The 14,252-nt window shown below is 47.7% G+C and overlaps 1 protein-coding gene across 1 annotated transcript; it reads right to left on the bottom strand.

The window, feature by feature from the left end:
• Positions 1–8,485: 8,485 nt before the first annotated feature.
• Positions 8,486–13,824, bottom strand: LOC143820115 (uncharacterized). The gene is made up of 6 exons (XM_077302511.1): positions 13,508–13,824; positions 12,176–12,316; positions 11,159–11,236; positions 9,994–10,131; positions 9,024–9,104; positions 8,486–8,658 (listed from the first exon to the last, which is right to left on the bottom strand). Exons 2-6 carry the CDS (start codon positions 12,311–12,313, stop codon positions 8,542–8,544), a joined length of 552 nt encoding a protein of 183 aa, XP_077158626.1. The 5' UTR covers positions 12,314–12,316; positions 13,508–13,824; the 3' UTR covers positions 8,486–8,541.
• Between the last annotated feature and the right edge of the window lie 428 nt (positions 13,825–14,252).

Here is a 14,252-nt window from a genome sequence, read left to right as displayed (position 1 = left end):
CAGCCACCTCATTCTCTGTCGTCCCCTTCTTCTTTTGCCCTCAACCGCTCCCAGCATTAGGCTCTTCTCCAGGGAGTCCTTCCTTCTCATGAGGTGGCCAAAGTATTTGAGCTTCATCTCCTGCAGATCCTTATTGGTATACATTTTTCTTTAAATAACCTCTTAAAAAAACTTCTGAATTGAGAGCCAATGCAGCGCGGGAGTTCGAGGGTTTGGCGAGGATGTGAGATATCCAGGATTGGGGCATTGCACTTGCACGTCCTGCCAAGGTTCTAGAAATGATTTCAGCAAAGTGAAACTTAGAGAAAGGCTCCCCTCACCCCTGAGCCACACCCCCTTCCTACCATCCCACCTATCTGGCGGTCCAAAAACAGATGACCTCGTTTACTGATAACAAAGCCCCCTTCAATCTAGGAAGCCTTACAAAACCATTTCCCTTGCAAACACACATTTTTGCTGTCTCACTGTTCCCAGGCTGACGGCTGGTATATAAATACCATCATCGGCTTCTCCACCCCCTCACTAGCTGGCAGCCGGTTCCTCCCCTGCCCCCCCCCCCACCCCAAGCATCAAGCATCTTGCAAAAAAAACCCAGCCATTTCCCATGTACTTTGTCCTTTGACTTATTCAGAAGCAAAGTACAGGTGATATGACACTGCCTCCTATGAGGTCAGTAGCCAGGATTGCCGGCTCTGCCTGTTTGCAGCTCTCCAGAATCTTGGGAGAAGACCTTTCACATCACCTGCAGTGGTATGCTCTGAAAAGGAGCTGTTAGGGACTGTAATCTAGGATCCTCTGCTTGAAAAGCAGGTGCTAACCTCTCTGCTTCAATTTCCTCCCTCCCCCCGGCCTGCAACAAGGGATGATGATACTGAGATGCCACACACTACGAGGACTGCATATCAGACGTGCAATAAGTGTACAATTTTTGATGTAGAGGAAAACTAGAGGAGAAGAAAGGAAATTGCTCTTTTGAGTTTCTTACCTGTGACATCCCCCGTGATGCTGTTGTGCAAATGGCCTGGTTTCTGGTACTCTTACTCCAGTTAAGGTGCAGCAGAGGGATTCCATCCCAGCATACAGAAACTTTTATGTATTACAAGAAAGGAGGCCAGACAGCTATGAGTCCTATCCAAAACACATGGATTTTTTTTTTAGGGTGTGTGTGTCAATATGACCATGCATGGTCATGTCGCCCAATAAATGTTTAACACATTTTTAAAAATTATCTAAAGAAATAATTCACTCCCACCCATTTGGGAAAACCCTGCTAGGGCCATTAAGAAACGCCAGGGTTTCACAAAACCCTGGTTGAGAAAACCTGCTATAGTGGAAGGACCTCACACAGCCAGGATTCTCATAACATGATCCTAGACGGTCTGTTTTCCTCTCACAGGATCATTGTGGAGGCCAAAACAGACAAGAGCAAACTATTTTATACCACCCTGGACTTACTGGAGGATGAGGGAAATAAAAATAGGATAGCTAGAATATGCGAAAGTTGGACCATAAGGAAGGCCGAGCGTCAAAGAATTGAGGCTTTTGAACTCTGGTGCTGGAGAAGACTCTTGCGAGTCCCTTGGACTGCAAGGCGAACAAACCGGTCAGTCCTAGAGGAGATCAGCCCTGACTGCTCCTTAGAAGGCCAGATCCTGAAGATGAAACTCAAATACTTTGGCCACCTGATGAGAAGGAAGGCCTGGAGGATCATTGTCCATGGGCTTGCAATGGGTCGGACACAACTTCACACCTAACAACAACAGCATAACAATAAGATTTTTCACTTGGGAGCATGGGAGAAAGGGTTGCAAATGTCGGGATAAGTTTTGAAGAAGGACAGAGTTAAACTCAAGTTGAGAAACACTTTCAAAGTCCTGACTAAGCATCCATTTTCTGTGGAAAGATGACTTCAGAGTCATAAAGAGTGGCGGCAATCAAGGTTTCCACGTTTAATTATTTACAGTCTTTAAAAGAACGAGATCTGACCCGTATTGACCTGAGTCTGGAAGGACAGGCTGATGTGGTGTCTGGTTCTGATAGGTTTGCTGTTCTGGAAGCCCATGAGGTCCCCCCTCTGGTATTAGGGTTGCCAACCTCCTGCTTTGACCTGGAGGGGAAAAAAACTTTACCTGGTCTTGATCTTGACTTCTGCTTAACAGCGAAACTGCCAGTTTGGTGTAATGGTTAAGAGTGCGGACTTTTAATCTGGCATGCTGGGTTCGATTCTGCACTCCCCCACATGCAACCAGCTGGGTGACCTTGGGCTCGCCACGGCACTGATAAAACTGTTCTGACTGAGCAGTGATATCAGGGCTCTCTTAGCCTCACCCACCTCACAGGGTCTGTTGTGGGGAGAGGTATGGGAAGGTGACTGTAAGCCGCTTTGAGCCTCCTTCGGGTAGGGAAAAGCGGCATATAAGAACCAACTCTTCTTCTTCTTCTTCTTAGAAGTAGATTTTCCTGTTCTGCACAGGAAAATCCAGCCGCGAAAGCACATTGAAAGTGCATTATCTATTGTATGCAGAGTAGGCCCCTATTTCTCTCTGGCTTTTGGAATGGTGCACATTTCAACATGTTAGGAGGTCTTACTTGTGCAAGAGCCAGCGTGGGGCCTTGGTGAAGGGCAGGGGCTTCTAATCTGGCAAACCGGGCTTGATTCCCAACTCCTCTGCATGCAGCCAGCTGGGTGGCCTTGGACTCGTCACAGTCCTGATAGTTCTGTTCTCTCACAGCTCTCTCAGCCCCACCTATCTCGCAGGGTGCCTGTTGTGGTGAGAGGAAGAAGCAGCGACTGTAAGTTGCTTTGAGACTCTTTCTGGTAGAGAAAAGCGGATGATAAAAACCAACCTTCTTGTCGATGTATCAAGCATTTTCTGATCGAGGCTGCCACTCCAAAACATTGGCCAGGTCTCACGTCTGAGCACAGAGAAATACCGCATGATCCATCAGGACAGAACAGGGGCTGGCGACTCACATGCAGATGGAAAAGCAGCCTCGGAGAGGCGTCTGGAGGCCTTTTGTTTATCTCTGCGCTCGTGCACACACATACTGAGTCACTTGTGGCAGTTCAAATGAGGATGAACAGTGACTCAGCGCAAGGAGAGACATTCTGTCTGCCAAGGCATCTAAAGGCTCAGGGCGAGAACACGCCGCGCTTCACTCGTGGCAGAGCATCCTGCCTGTGCAATCAGTCTCATGCACTCATGCGCGCCCCGTAATGCATTTCCCAAAGTGCATTTCCCAGGGTATTTTTTCTATTCCGAAAAAGGATTCAAAACGCTTGTTCCTGATCTCTGTTGCCTGGAGATGAGCTGTAATTCCGAGGGATCCCCTGGTCTCCCCTAGAAGACAATTGTAAGCCACTTTGTGATTTTTTTTTCTAGTAGTAGAAAGCAGGGTATTCTTCTATAGCAGTGGTTCTCAACCTTCCTAATGCCGTGATCCTTTAATACAGTTCACTGGCAGTCTTCAAGCAAAGGTTGGATGCACCCTTTTCTTGGATGCTTTAGGATGCTTTGGGCTGATCCTGCGTTGAGCAGGGGGTTGGACTAGATGGCCTGTATGGCCCCTTCCAACTCTATGATTCTATGATCCTCATATTGCGTTGACCCCCGGCCATAAAATGATGCAAGGGTTCTTTCACAGGAATTAAACCAAAACTGGCCAATGGCGTGAAGATCCATTGTTCATGATTGTATATAGTCCCCCCCCCCCGGGGTTTCTCAGTTCAGCTCTGCCTCTTGTCCCACCATGCCCATCTCGCTCTTTTCCACTGCTCAAGACAGACAAATGCTCTATCTCGATCTACCCTGCAAGGCTGTTGTGTGGATGGCGCTCCCCCAGCTAAGCTGCTTGCCCTGCCGCGACCCCTGTGAAAGGGTTGTTTGACCTCCCAAGGGGTCCTGACCCCCAGTTGAGATTGAACCACTGTTCTATAGCATAGCAGCAGTTGGGCAGGGTGGAGAGACGGGAGTGGCAAGACAGAAGAAAACAGAATCACATGGGGAACAGGGGACAGATGGTCAGAGGAAGAGAAGAAACCCAGTGGGCACCCACAGGGAGCCCGGTACCAACACCCATTTTGGATTCTGTGCCCCTTTGTATCGTAGGGAGGAACCCTTGTACTTTCATGCCATCCACTTGCTTTCTTATTATGTCATTCTCTCTGAGGAATCCTAAATAATTAACACTGGCGCTATAATGTTCTCTCTGCTATCAAAGCAGCGGAGGCTAGATCCACTTTCTCCTTCATTAACGATCCGTCGCCTGCCGACGGGAGAAATATTCTAGCCACAATTACCCTTAGCCACGTTTATACTTCTAAACATTTTGTGGCATACAGCCAGGCTCTGCAAGGGTACCGGAGAGAGCTGCTTGTTACTGCTGAGGGCCAGCCACCTAGAAGCCATCACCAAGAATGGGGGAAAGGCAGGGTCATGCTTGCAGCCATCGCTTGGCAGACCCAATAGCTCCTCATTTGTCTGGCAGGTCCCGTCTAGCCACCGTCAGGAACTGGGAGGAGCTGGGTTGCCAACTCCAGGCCAAGAAACCTCTGTGGATGGAGCCTGGGGGGGGGACAGGAACATCAGCGGCAGAATCCATCCTCCCCACTAGCCATTTTCCCCAGGGGAATTGATTTCTGGAGACTGGAGAGGAGCTGGAATTCCAAGGGCCCTTTCGCACGGGGATCTTTGTTGCAAATTGTTTGCGGAATGAAAAATCGCCATTTAAAATAGTGGAATTCGTCGTTATGCATATCTGCCTTTGTAGTGGAATCAGTTGCGTTTTTTAGCGTTTCCCACAGGCTTCCGGTCTTGGCAGAAATCGCTAGAAAGGAAGCGCTATTGCCGAGCTCATCCCGCCCCTGGCCGTCAAGCAGCCAATGGGCAGCCGTTAGCATGCTCCCAAACAGCCCCTTTCCCTTTAAGAAAGGTTTTTAAAAAAAAAAAAACCAGACCCATAGCAACGAATCTAGGTAGATTCGTTGCAACGGAGAGACCCATCCAGCTGCCTAATGTGAGCTGTCGTTTGATTGTATGATCGTTGGCACGCTGCCTCGAGTGATAAAAAAAAAATCCCCCCCCCCTCTCACGGGCCCGATTTTCGGCTGAATTAATGTGTAAAAAATAAAGGGACTTTATTTCAGCAAACGGGCTTTTATGTGGTTTGTGCTTAGTGACTAAAGGTGAAGGACTGAAGCCAGGGAAGCCTCTAAACAGAAAGAGGCTCGCTGGTGCGTTTATCCCCGCTCACTCGGAAAAAAAAAAATGGCGATCGCTTCGCCGGAAGTTTGGAGGAGAGAGCCAGGGGGAGGGACTTTGAAGAACCCGCAACAATGGTAACGCACAGGTCTTTAGCGCTATTGTTGCAGATTGGTTGCAGGAGTGTATCACTATCCGGAGGGTGAATCCACTTTTCTGGATTCCCCTGAAAGCGCTACAACGAAGCGCTTTTTGCGGGTCGGTTTCAGGATTGTTGCAGATTGTCTACGACGTCGTGGGTTATGGCAAATTAGTAGCGTTTCCAATTAGCAACCATTGTGCTATTTTGAAGCCGTGCGAAATGGCCCCAAATGTTCTCCAGGTCCCAGCTGGAAGATGGCATCCCCAATTTGCATGTCTGGAAGCCCTTCCTGGAGCCCTGGGTACCAAGACTGTAATCCTAGTGCTCTGCCGTAGCCAGACCAGGAATGCATTTTGAAGTATAATGCATGAAGCTCAGCTCTTGTATGACTACATGGCCCTCGATGCTGATTGTGTGCCCCCTCTCCGAGGCAATTTGAAGGCAAGGACCTCTTGGAAATCAGCAGAAGAACTGCAAATGGCACCCGACTTCCCAAAGTGAGAGGTCTGATGGGTGCGTTTAGCATATTGAAAAAGGACCAGTGTATGTGTGCGTGTGTTTAAAATGAAGGCAAATCACCCTCTTGATTGCCCATCCTGGGTGGCTGGGATATTGGGCTCTCTTTGATCAGTTGTTGCCTTGCAGTTGAGACTTTCCCCCACCAACTGGAAATGGCCCATATTGCTTTGGAGGAAGCACCCTTCAGAGCAGTGGATGTGGTGGTGCTTTGCATGCCCCGGAGCTGGGGCCCTGCGAATATTCAAATGACATCCTGCCTTTGTGATAGAATAGCCTCTGGATGTGGCAGGCCAGATTTGGGCTCTGGAAACTTGGGAATGTCAGCCTGGAGGAGAGGAGGTTGAGGGGGGACATGATGGTTCTCTTGAAGTATTTGTCACTTGGAGGAAAACAGGGGGGAGGTTCCTGTTGGCAGCTGAATACAGAATGTGCATCAAGGGGTTTAAGCTGCATGTAGAATGGCACTGGCTAGATATCAGATGGGAAAGTTTCACAGAGAAGTTCAGCAGTGGAATTGACTGCCTAAGGAGGTGGTGAGCTCCCCCTCCCTGGCAGTCTCCGAGCAGCAGCTGGACAGATCCTTATCCTGGATGCTTTAGGCTGATCCTGCAATGAGCAGGGGGTTGGTCTAGATGGCCTCTATGGTCATTCCAACTCTAGGTTTCTATGCTTCTAACTTATCCTGGAGGTCCCCGTGGCACTTAGGCTTTCAAGGGAGTGACCTTGAGAACCACTAACAGGAGACTGGTGCTCAAATTTGGGTGTCTTTATATGTTTATTTTAAAACATATTTTAAAATTATTGCACAACATGCAGGCCTGCTATTTCTTCCTTCTGAATCTGTGAAGAACCAGGCTTGTCATTTTGGTTGTCCTGCCCTGAGTGGGGTTGGGGGTGGGGGGGAGGGAAGGATGTTGAAGCTGATATCTCTTCCAGTCCTGTGATTATACATTACATCCCTTATGTGATAACTTCCCAGTTGTAATTATGGATCATTCTGAAGGGCTCCCTCAACAAACGGCAGAGAAAGCAGGAAGGGATCTCCCGCTTTCTCCCACTTCCTCCAGGGGAACTGATCTCTTTTGCCTGGAGATACACTGCAAATCCAGAGGATCCCCAGGTCCCGCCTGGAGGCTGGCATCCTGAAAAGTTGGTCTTAAATAACAAAATAAAACTTGATTCAAATGAGTAGCCATATTGGTCTGAAGTAGCACAATAACATCAGAGTCCAGTAGCACCTTTAAGACCAACAAAGATGTATTCAAGGCGTGAGCTTTCGAGTGCAAGTCTGAGGAAGAGTGCTTGCACTCAAAAGCTCACGCCTTGAATAAATCTTTGTTGGTCTTAAAGGTGCTACTGGACTCTGATTTTAAATAAAGCTTGATTGGTGTTAAAGGTGCCGTTCTGCTTGGTTCTGCTGCTTCAGACCAACATGGCTGCCCACTGAAATCCACAAGAAAGGAGGTTGTCAGGTGGCTAATTTTCACCTGCCTTTGGGAGGGGTGTGTGTGGAAATCAGCCACTACAGGAGGAGTTTAAGCACAGATTTAGCCAGAGCTCCTTCTTCCCTGTGTGCCTGAAAGCCTCTGCAAGCACCAGGCTTGCGGACAAGAGAGAAGAATTCAACAGCGCCAGGCTGCTCTCTGGTGGAGAGTGGCGCATAGAGCATGCCTGTCGCTCACACCACTACAGTCTCCTTTTCTTGGGCCTTTCCTGCTCTTGACCACATGGGGGCAGTGAGAGGGGGGAGCCTTTAGCAGAGAGATCAGCCAAGCTTCGGGGAATCAGCTGCGATGAGAGAAGAAAAACAGTTTTGGGGATCAGGTTGTGGATAAAAGAGGAAGGGAGAAACAGCCTTTGGAGCCAATCTAGAGATCTAGCCATTCGTTGGGGAAGCTGAGGTTGTGAAATGCACATGGAGCGCCAGTAGTTTGGATGCATATCTCCATGTTTTCTATGCACCGGATTTCATTAATGTAAATGGAGTAAAACACTATTGTGGGGAGACTTTCTGGGGGGAAGGAGAATGGACCTTGGTATACATATAGGTCTCCTTCTGCAAAAGACATACCTTATCAGTGCCTCCCTTAGTAACCCAATAAAATCAGAGTCCAGTAGCACCTTTAAGGCCAACAAAGATTTATTCAAGGCGTGAGCTTTCGAGTGCAAGCACTCGAAAGCTCACGCCTTGAATAAATCTTTGTTGGTCTTAAAGGCGCTACTGGACTCTGATTTTATTGTGCTACTTCAGACTTTTAGTGTACTACTTCATTTGAATCTTCCCTTAGTGTCCATTAGGGTTGCCAGCTCCTGGTTGGGAAATACCTGGAGGGTTTTTTTTTGGGGGGGGGAACTGAAAAGTGCAGGGTTTGGGGGTGGGAAGGACTTCAGTGGGGTAGAATGCCAGAGAGAGACCACCTTTCAACAAGACCGTTATCTCCAGGAGAAGTTTTCTGTCCTCTGATAATCCATTGTAATAGCAGCTCTCCAGCCACCCCCTGGAGGTTGGCAGCCCTGGGAATTGTGCCGCCTTGTACTTGAAGAAACAAATGATGGAGCAGAATAAACAAGCAATATCCTGTGTTGATTTCTTTTTAAAAATAAACATTTATTATCACTAGAATTTGGAAACAAGTATTTTTGCGTAGTGGAGTTATCGCACGCTATGCATCTTTACGGCTATGAGATCTCGTTCACAGAAGGCTGTGGTCTGTATCCGGCTTGCTGTTCCAGTTCTTGGAGCATCACCATGGAATCGATGATGGGCGTCTGCCAAGCGCAGGGAGTGTTCTGATGCTTTAAGAAAGGGAATTGGACATTTGTGCGTTGCTTTAAAAGTTTGCCGTCAGTTTAGCAGAGTTAGGCTTGGATCCAACCTGCTGGAATCCAACCCACTTTGCTGCTGGCGGAAAAAAGAAAGAAGGCAGCGTTCCCCGCCCCAAAAATGCAGAACATAATGGAGTCTACGTGGACAAAAACCAAGTGAGGAAGAAGGCTGTCCTGGGAGGAGGATTGTTCTTTGGCCCAAGTTTGCATGCCGGAAAGACCATAACACAAACAGCTTATTCAGTGGGCCTGCATAATTGCATGAGAATCCATGAAGCCCCAAATGCATCACTAGGAAGTGCAGAGTCCCCCTAAGAAGCGCTCGGTTTACTTACATCGTTCAGAAAGGTATACAGGTATTGGAAACACTCAGTTACTCTGGCACGATGTGAAGAGAGGTTGATGGTTGGTTGCAGCTGTGAATTAAGCAAGAAGAGAACATGGTCAGTGGACAACTAAAGGCCGGCTGTGCATCTTCCCTACAAATGTGTGTTCTTCCCTACATCTTGAAGATGGTGCAGGGAACAAGGTTTTGGTGCTGATCGGTGGCAGTCCAGATCTCTGATTTGCCACAAAACAAATTGTGTGATGTCAGCCAAAGGCCTTCCTTTCGCCCTAATCTGAAGGGAAACAGGACCGTGGAAAAGGTATTCCTACTTCTCTCAAAAATGTTTCCTGCTTTCTGCTAGTGTCCTTGCATCCAAAGGTGGACCACCAGCATATGGGTTAAACCAGGGTTTTTATGAATAATTGATTAGTGTACTAAAAGCTTCCTTACTCTGGGTGTGGGTGGCTACTCACTGGCAGCCTGCGAGCTACTTCTACCGGGATAACTTCACCCTGGCATTACCACCCACTTTGTTTCTCTCCACTTGCATATAAAAAAGATGCTCAGGCAGGCGGTCTCATGTCCCTCTCCCTTGACGGATGATGCCCAGCATCAAGGATGTCCCCTTCACAACTAGGGCAGCCAACCCCCAGGTGTTCTTGGAGAGTTGGGGGCAACGCCTGGGAGCGGTTGAGAGCTCAGCAGAGGGATGATGCTTTCCCTTTCCAAAGCTGCCATTTCCTTCGCGGGAACTGATCTCTAGCATCTGAAAACCGACTCTAGTTCCAGATCTCCAGGACCCACCAAGAAACAGGCGACCCTTGGCTTTCAAGCTTTTGGTTTCCAAGCCTGCTGTCTCACTAATCGGTGGTATCTTTTGGTCAAGCTCTGCACTCCTGTTTTCTGTTTTTAGAAAGCTTCGTTTTGTCCGTGGATCCCTGTTGGGGGGGGGGGTAGGGATCAGTTTTGCTACTTACACAAGTCTTGAGGTTGTCATACTCCTGATGGATGTCTATCAGAAACTCTCGGGCATTGGGGAGAGGATTTTCCTCCCTCTTAAAGAGCTTTGCAATTTTGTGGAGTACTTGGACGACGGCTGCATTGTCCGAGACGATCTGTAAGAATCAAAAAAATATGACACGGAGAATGATAGCTTTTTTTCCCATCGAAGGGGATTTCTATTGCCACAATACTGGCCAGACATCCCTCTGTCAGATTGGAGCAGAAACCAAGTGGAAGGGGGGAACATCTCGTGGCAATTTATCCACATGGTAATCTGCCTCAAAATGCACAGTGATTCATTGATCAATTCAGGCAGGTGGCTGTGTTGGTCTGAAGCAGCAGAACAAAATTTAGAGTCCGATGGCACCTTTGAGACAAACGAAGTTTCATTTGAGGCATGAGTTTTTGTGTTCCTCTGATGTAGAAGAAGAAGAGTTGGTTCTTATATGCCGCTTTTCCCTACCCGAAGGAGGCTCAAAGCAGCTTACAGTCGCCTTCCCATTCCTCTCCCATGTAGTGAAATAGAATACCCTCAATGGTTACATAGAGGTAGAAAGAGGGTGAGGCTGCAGGTTAATTTCCAGGAAGGGCTAGCTAGGGTCAAGATGCCTATGGGTCAAGGGGGCAACAGTGGTTGAGACTGGGGGTTATTTGGATCCGCGGATGGCCGTAAATCAGCATACCAATGCAAGAGTTCCAGGACAGGCGGGCGAAAAAGTTTGAGCCCAGGCAATATTATAATGCTCCTACGTAGAACTACAGCGTGGGCTACTTTGTCGGATGCGTGCAAATGAAATCTCAGGCGGCCCATTTCTTTCTGTCACCCTATCGAAAATGATATTTGTGGAACAAATGAAATAATGGAAGTTGCAAAGTGGTATGGAACATGCTATTAAACATGTGGCCGTCTTCCTTGCAGGACTGGATTCTACTGACGTGAAAAAGAAATCCTATTATTTTCCATTAGCTTTGGGTGAGCTGCCCATAAAAGCAGCAGCCCTGAGATTAATTCACAATTATACCCCACATTTTTTTTTGTTTTGTTTCTGATCGACCGGCAATAGGCATGCCTGCCACACATGGTACGATATTCACATCAGTAGCAAAGAATGCAAGAATGTTTCCTGGTTAAAGGCTTACCGTTTTTATCATCTTGGCTGGCTCGCACAAATGACCCCTGTCTGTAAAAATGCAGTCTGAGGAATAGTTGCCGCTGCCCTTAAATCAAGAGAAGAAAAGTTGGGATGAGAGTGGGGAAAAACTATGGTTAATGAAGATTTCTATACCGCCCAGAGCCGTAGGGAAGGGTGGTATAGAAATCTAAACAATCAAACAAACAAAGTGGACAGCTTTTGGAAGTGCAGCATTTATTAGCCAGGAGTGTGTGTGTGAGTGTGTGTCTGATTCAGATCACAATCTGATAGCATTGACTGCCCACCCCTCCAAAAGTCACTCCCTTGAAAACATCTTGATCAGAAAGTGACCTACAATACAGAATGATCTTAAAGTGATAACCATATTGAGGTGGTTGTTAGTCCTAAGTACTGTTTGAGTGGTTTTTAAATGTTATAAATGTTTTTAAATGTTTTTTTTTCTTCACTGTTAGGAGTAATAACGTTTTACAGTACCCTGAGCCAGCTTGCTGGGAGTGCGGTATAAAAATTGGAAAAAATATATATAAATCAATAATATTAATATCAGGACTGAGATGTTTCCCCATCATGGAAATTGCTCTCTGGTGCTATTCTGGGTATGACTTCTGATAAGGAGGAGGAATGTCCAGAACAGTGACTCACGCAGAGATGCAATTAACATTTTTAGTTGGGATGAATTATTCCTCAAGGTGCACAATGGATTCACCAGCCCCTCTTTGGCCGTTACATTGACTGGAGGAGGAGGAGGAGGAGGAGGAGGACCTGGCTTTTGTACCCCTTTCTACTACCCGAAGGAGTCCCAATGCAGCTTACAATTGCCTATCCTTCCTTTACCCACAACAGACACCCTGTGAGGTTGGTGAGACTGTGAGAGCTCTGAAAGAACTGTGACTGGCCCAAAGAACACCCAGCTGGTTGAGAAATTCTGGTTCATTTCTACCTGTCATGATTCTGCAAAATGAAAAGTAGTTCCTTCCCGAATTAGGAACACTATTCTGCTTACCAACTTGTCAATTCCTTTCCAAAGTTCACGCCACCGCACTTTGGAGAGACAGGCATCCCCATCATTCCTTATGTCTCCAAGAACGTGGGTGAGGATGCAGCTGGTGGTAAGAAGAATCAGGTTTTGGAAGCCTTGCATTTTCTGACAGATACAAAAAAATATGTTCATAGTATCACTTAGGGGCTATTTGCCATTTTGTAAACATTGTTCTAGCATTAGCAGCATATGATTAACAATGTGTGATCTACCTCTTGGAGGATATTGTGCTTCTGAAATCACCCAAGTCTCTCATCCAAGTAGTAACCAGGACTGACCCCGCTGAGCTTTCTAGATCTGCCAAGATCAGGGTAGCTTGGACCATCTAGGTCAAGGCTGAGCTAAAGACCTTTGAAGACCTTGGAAGCTAAATGGGATCAGCCTTTATGGGAAACCCAGGTTCAAATCCCTATTTGAACAACAACAACAACAACAAAAGGGGTGTGTGTGACAAATTCAACCCAAAATATGCCAAATTGTAGTTCATCTGTGGGCGACAGAGATCAGTTGCTGGGGACCCAATGGCTGCTTTGGAGGGTCGACTCCATAGCATTAGACTCCACTGAGGGCCTTCTTTGCCCTGAATCCCGCCCATTCCTGGCTCCACCTCCAAAGTCTCCAGGGATTCCCCAGACCCAGAGCTAGCAACCCGACGGTATCATGTCTTTCTTCTAACACCTCTGGAAAGCTTTCCAGGGAGTGATTCCATTTTATGCTCAGAAAAACCCTGGTTAGGCTGAGAGTGAAAAACTGGGCCAATGATTTTCAGGGCTTCGCTGGGGTTTGAACCCTTTGAGATGTTCAGAATCCTCTGTCTATTACATCAGTTAATTGCCGAGGACTGGTCAACGCTTGACAATTTTACTGAGGCCCGGGGGAGGTAGTCTTTTGACACCATCGCCTGAGCCCCTGCTCCGCTTGGTTTCCTGCTGGTGTCCCTGACTTCCCACCACCCACTGGGGGGTGCTGCCAGCAGCAGCTGTGCAGTGCCATGCAAAGGGGGAGCCCCAGCCATGGCGGCTACTGGAGAGCACCAAAGGTGAGCCGGCGGCAGAGTGGCAGGGTAGCTCCCGAGGGGGCAGCCAGGGAGGAGGACGAGGGGGAGCCGCGGCCCGGTACCGACTGATCCACGGACCGGTATCGGTCCCCGTCCCCGTCCCCGTCCCGGGGCTTGGGGACCACTGCATTACATCATCTGTCTGCGCTTCACACTGATAATCCCCCCCCCCTTCTTTTATCTGCACAATAATCCTTTGAGATAGGTGAATGCTGAGAGGGAAGAGAAGGGTTCCTTACCTTGCTAAGGTGAGATCCTTTTGACACGCTCTTTGGAAGAGATGTGGGGATCCCATTCCATAGGCTATCTTGAGCGCCTTATAAATGCTCTTCTCCTCCCATGTCACTCCTCCCATGTCCTCCCGTGTCTCCTCCCATGGGTCTAGGAAGCACATTCAAAAAAAAAAAATCCTTCTTTCAGTATTTCACTTGTTCATTCTAGGCAATGGAAAAATGTTATGTGTGGGTGGTAGAGCTACTATAAGCACTTTCTATTTCTAACCTAAATGGTTTTCACACATAAGGTCACACTTATGGAATTTTTATGGTTAATCATCAGTATATTCTAATGTGGCCCCTCTGTGGATACTTAAATTTTGAGCCTGGGGCCATGGACAGGCAAGACTGATCTTTCTGCAAACCTGAGAAGGTTGCCACCAACATCTGAAATGTCTTCTTCTAAAAATTGAGAGGTAGGGTTGTGCGTGGTGGCATCCAAATCAGTCGTTCCAGACCAGTGCTGGCTGTGTCGGCCTGGAATGGCCGATTCGGACGCTGCTATGCACAACCCTAAAATCCCTCCCAAATGATAAAAGGACCTACTGTAGCTTTAAGAAATAGACATCCTCAGGAGCTATTGCCAGGCAACAGCTACAGTACTGTCAGCTTTCAAGACTTGGTTTCTGTCAGGTAAAGGGAGAGGGAGAGGGTCAGAGCCTTTTCCAGGGGTCTTTGAGGGAGAACTAATTGAGGTCAGGCCTAGTAG

This window comes from Paroedura picta, chromosome 11 (genome assembly GCF_049243985.1).
Source record: "Paroedura picta isolate Pp20150507F chromosome 11, Ppicta_v3.0, whole genome shotgun sequence".
Lineage (NCBI taxonomy): Eukaryota > Metazoa > Chordata > Lepidosauria > Squamata > Gekkonidae > Paroedura > Paroedura picta.
The sequence above is the reverse complement of the archived record's forward strand: the minus strand, read 5'-3'. Positions and strand labels throughout refer to the sequence as shown.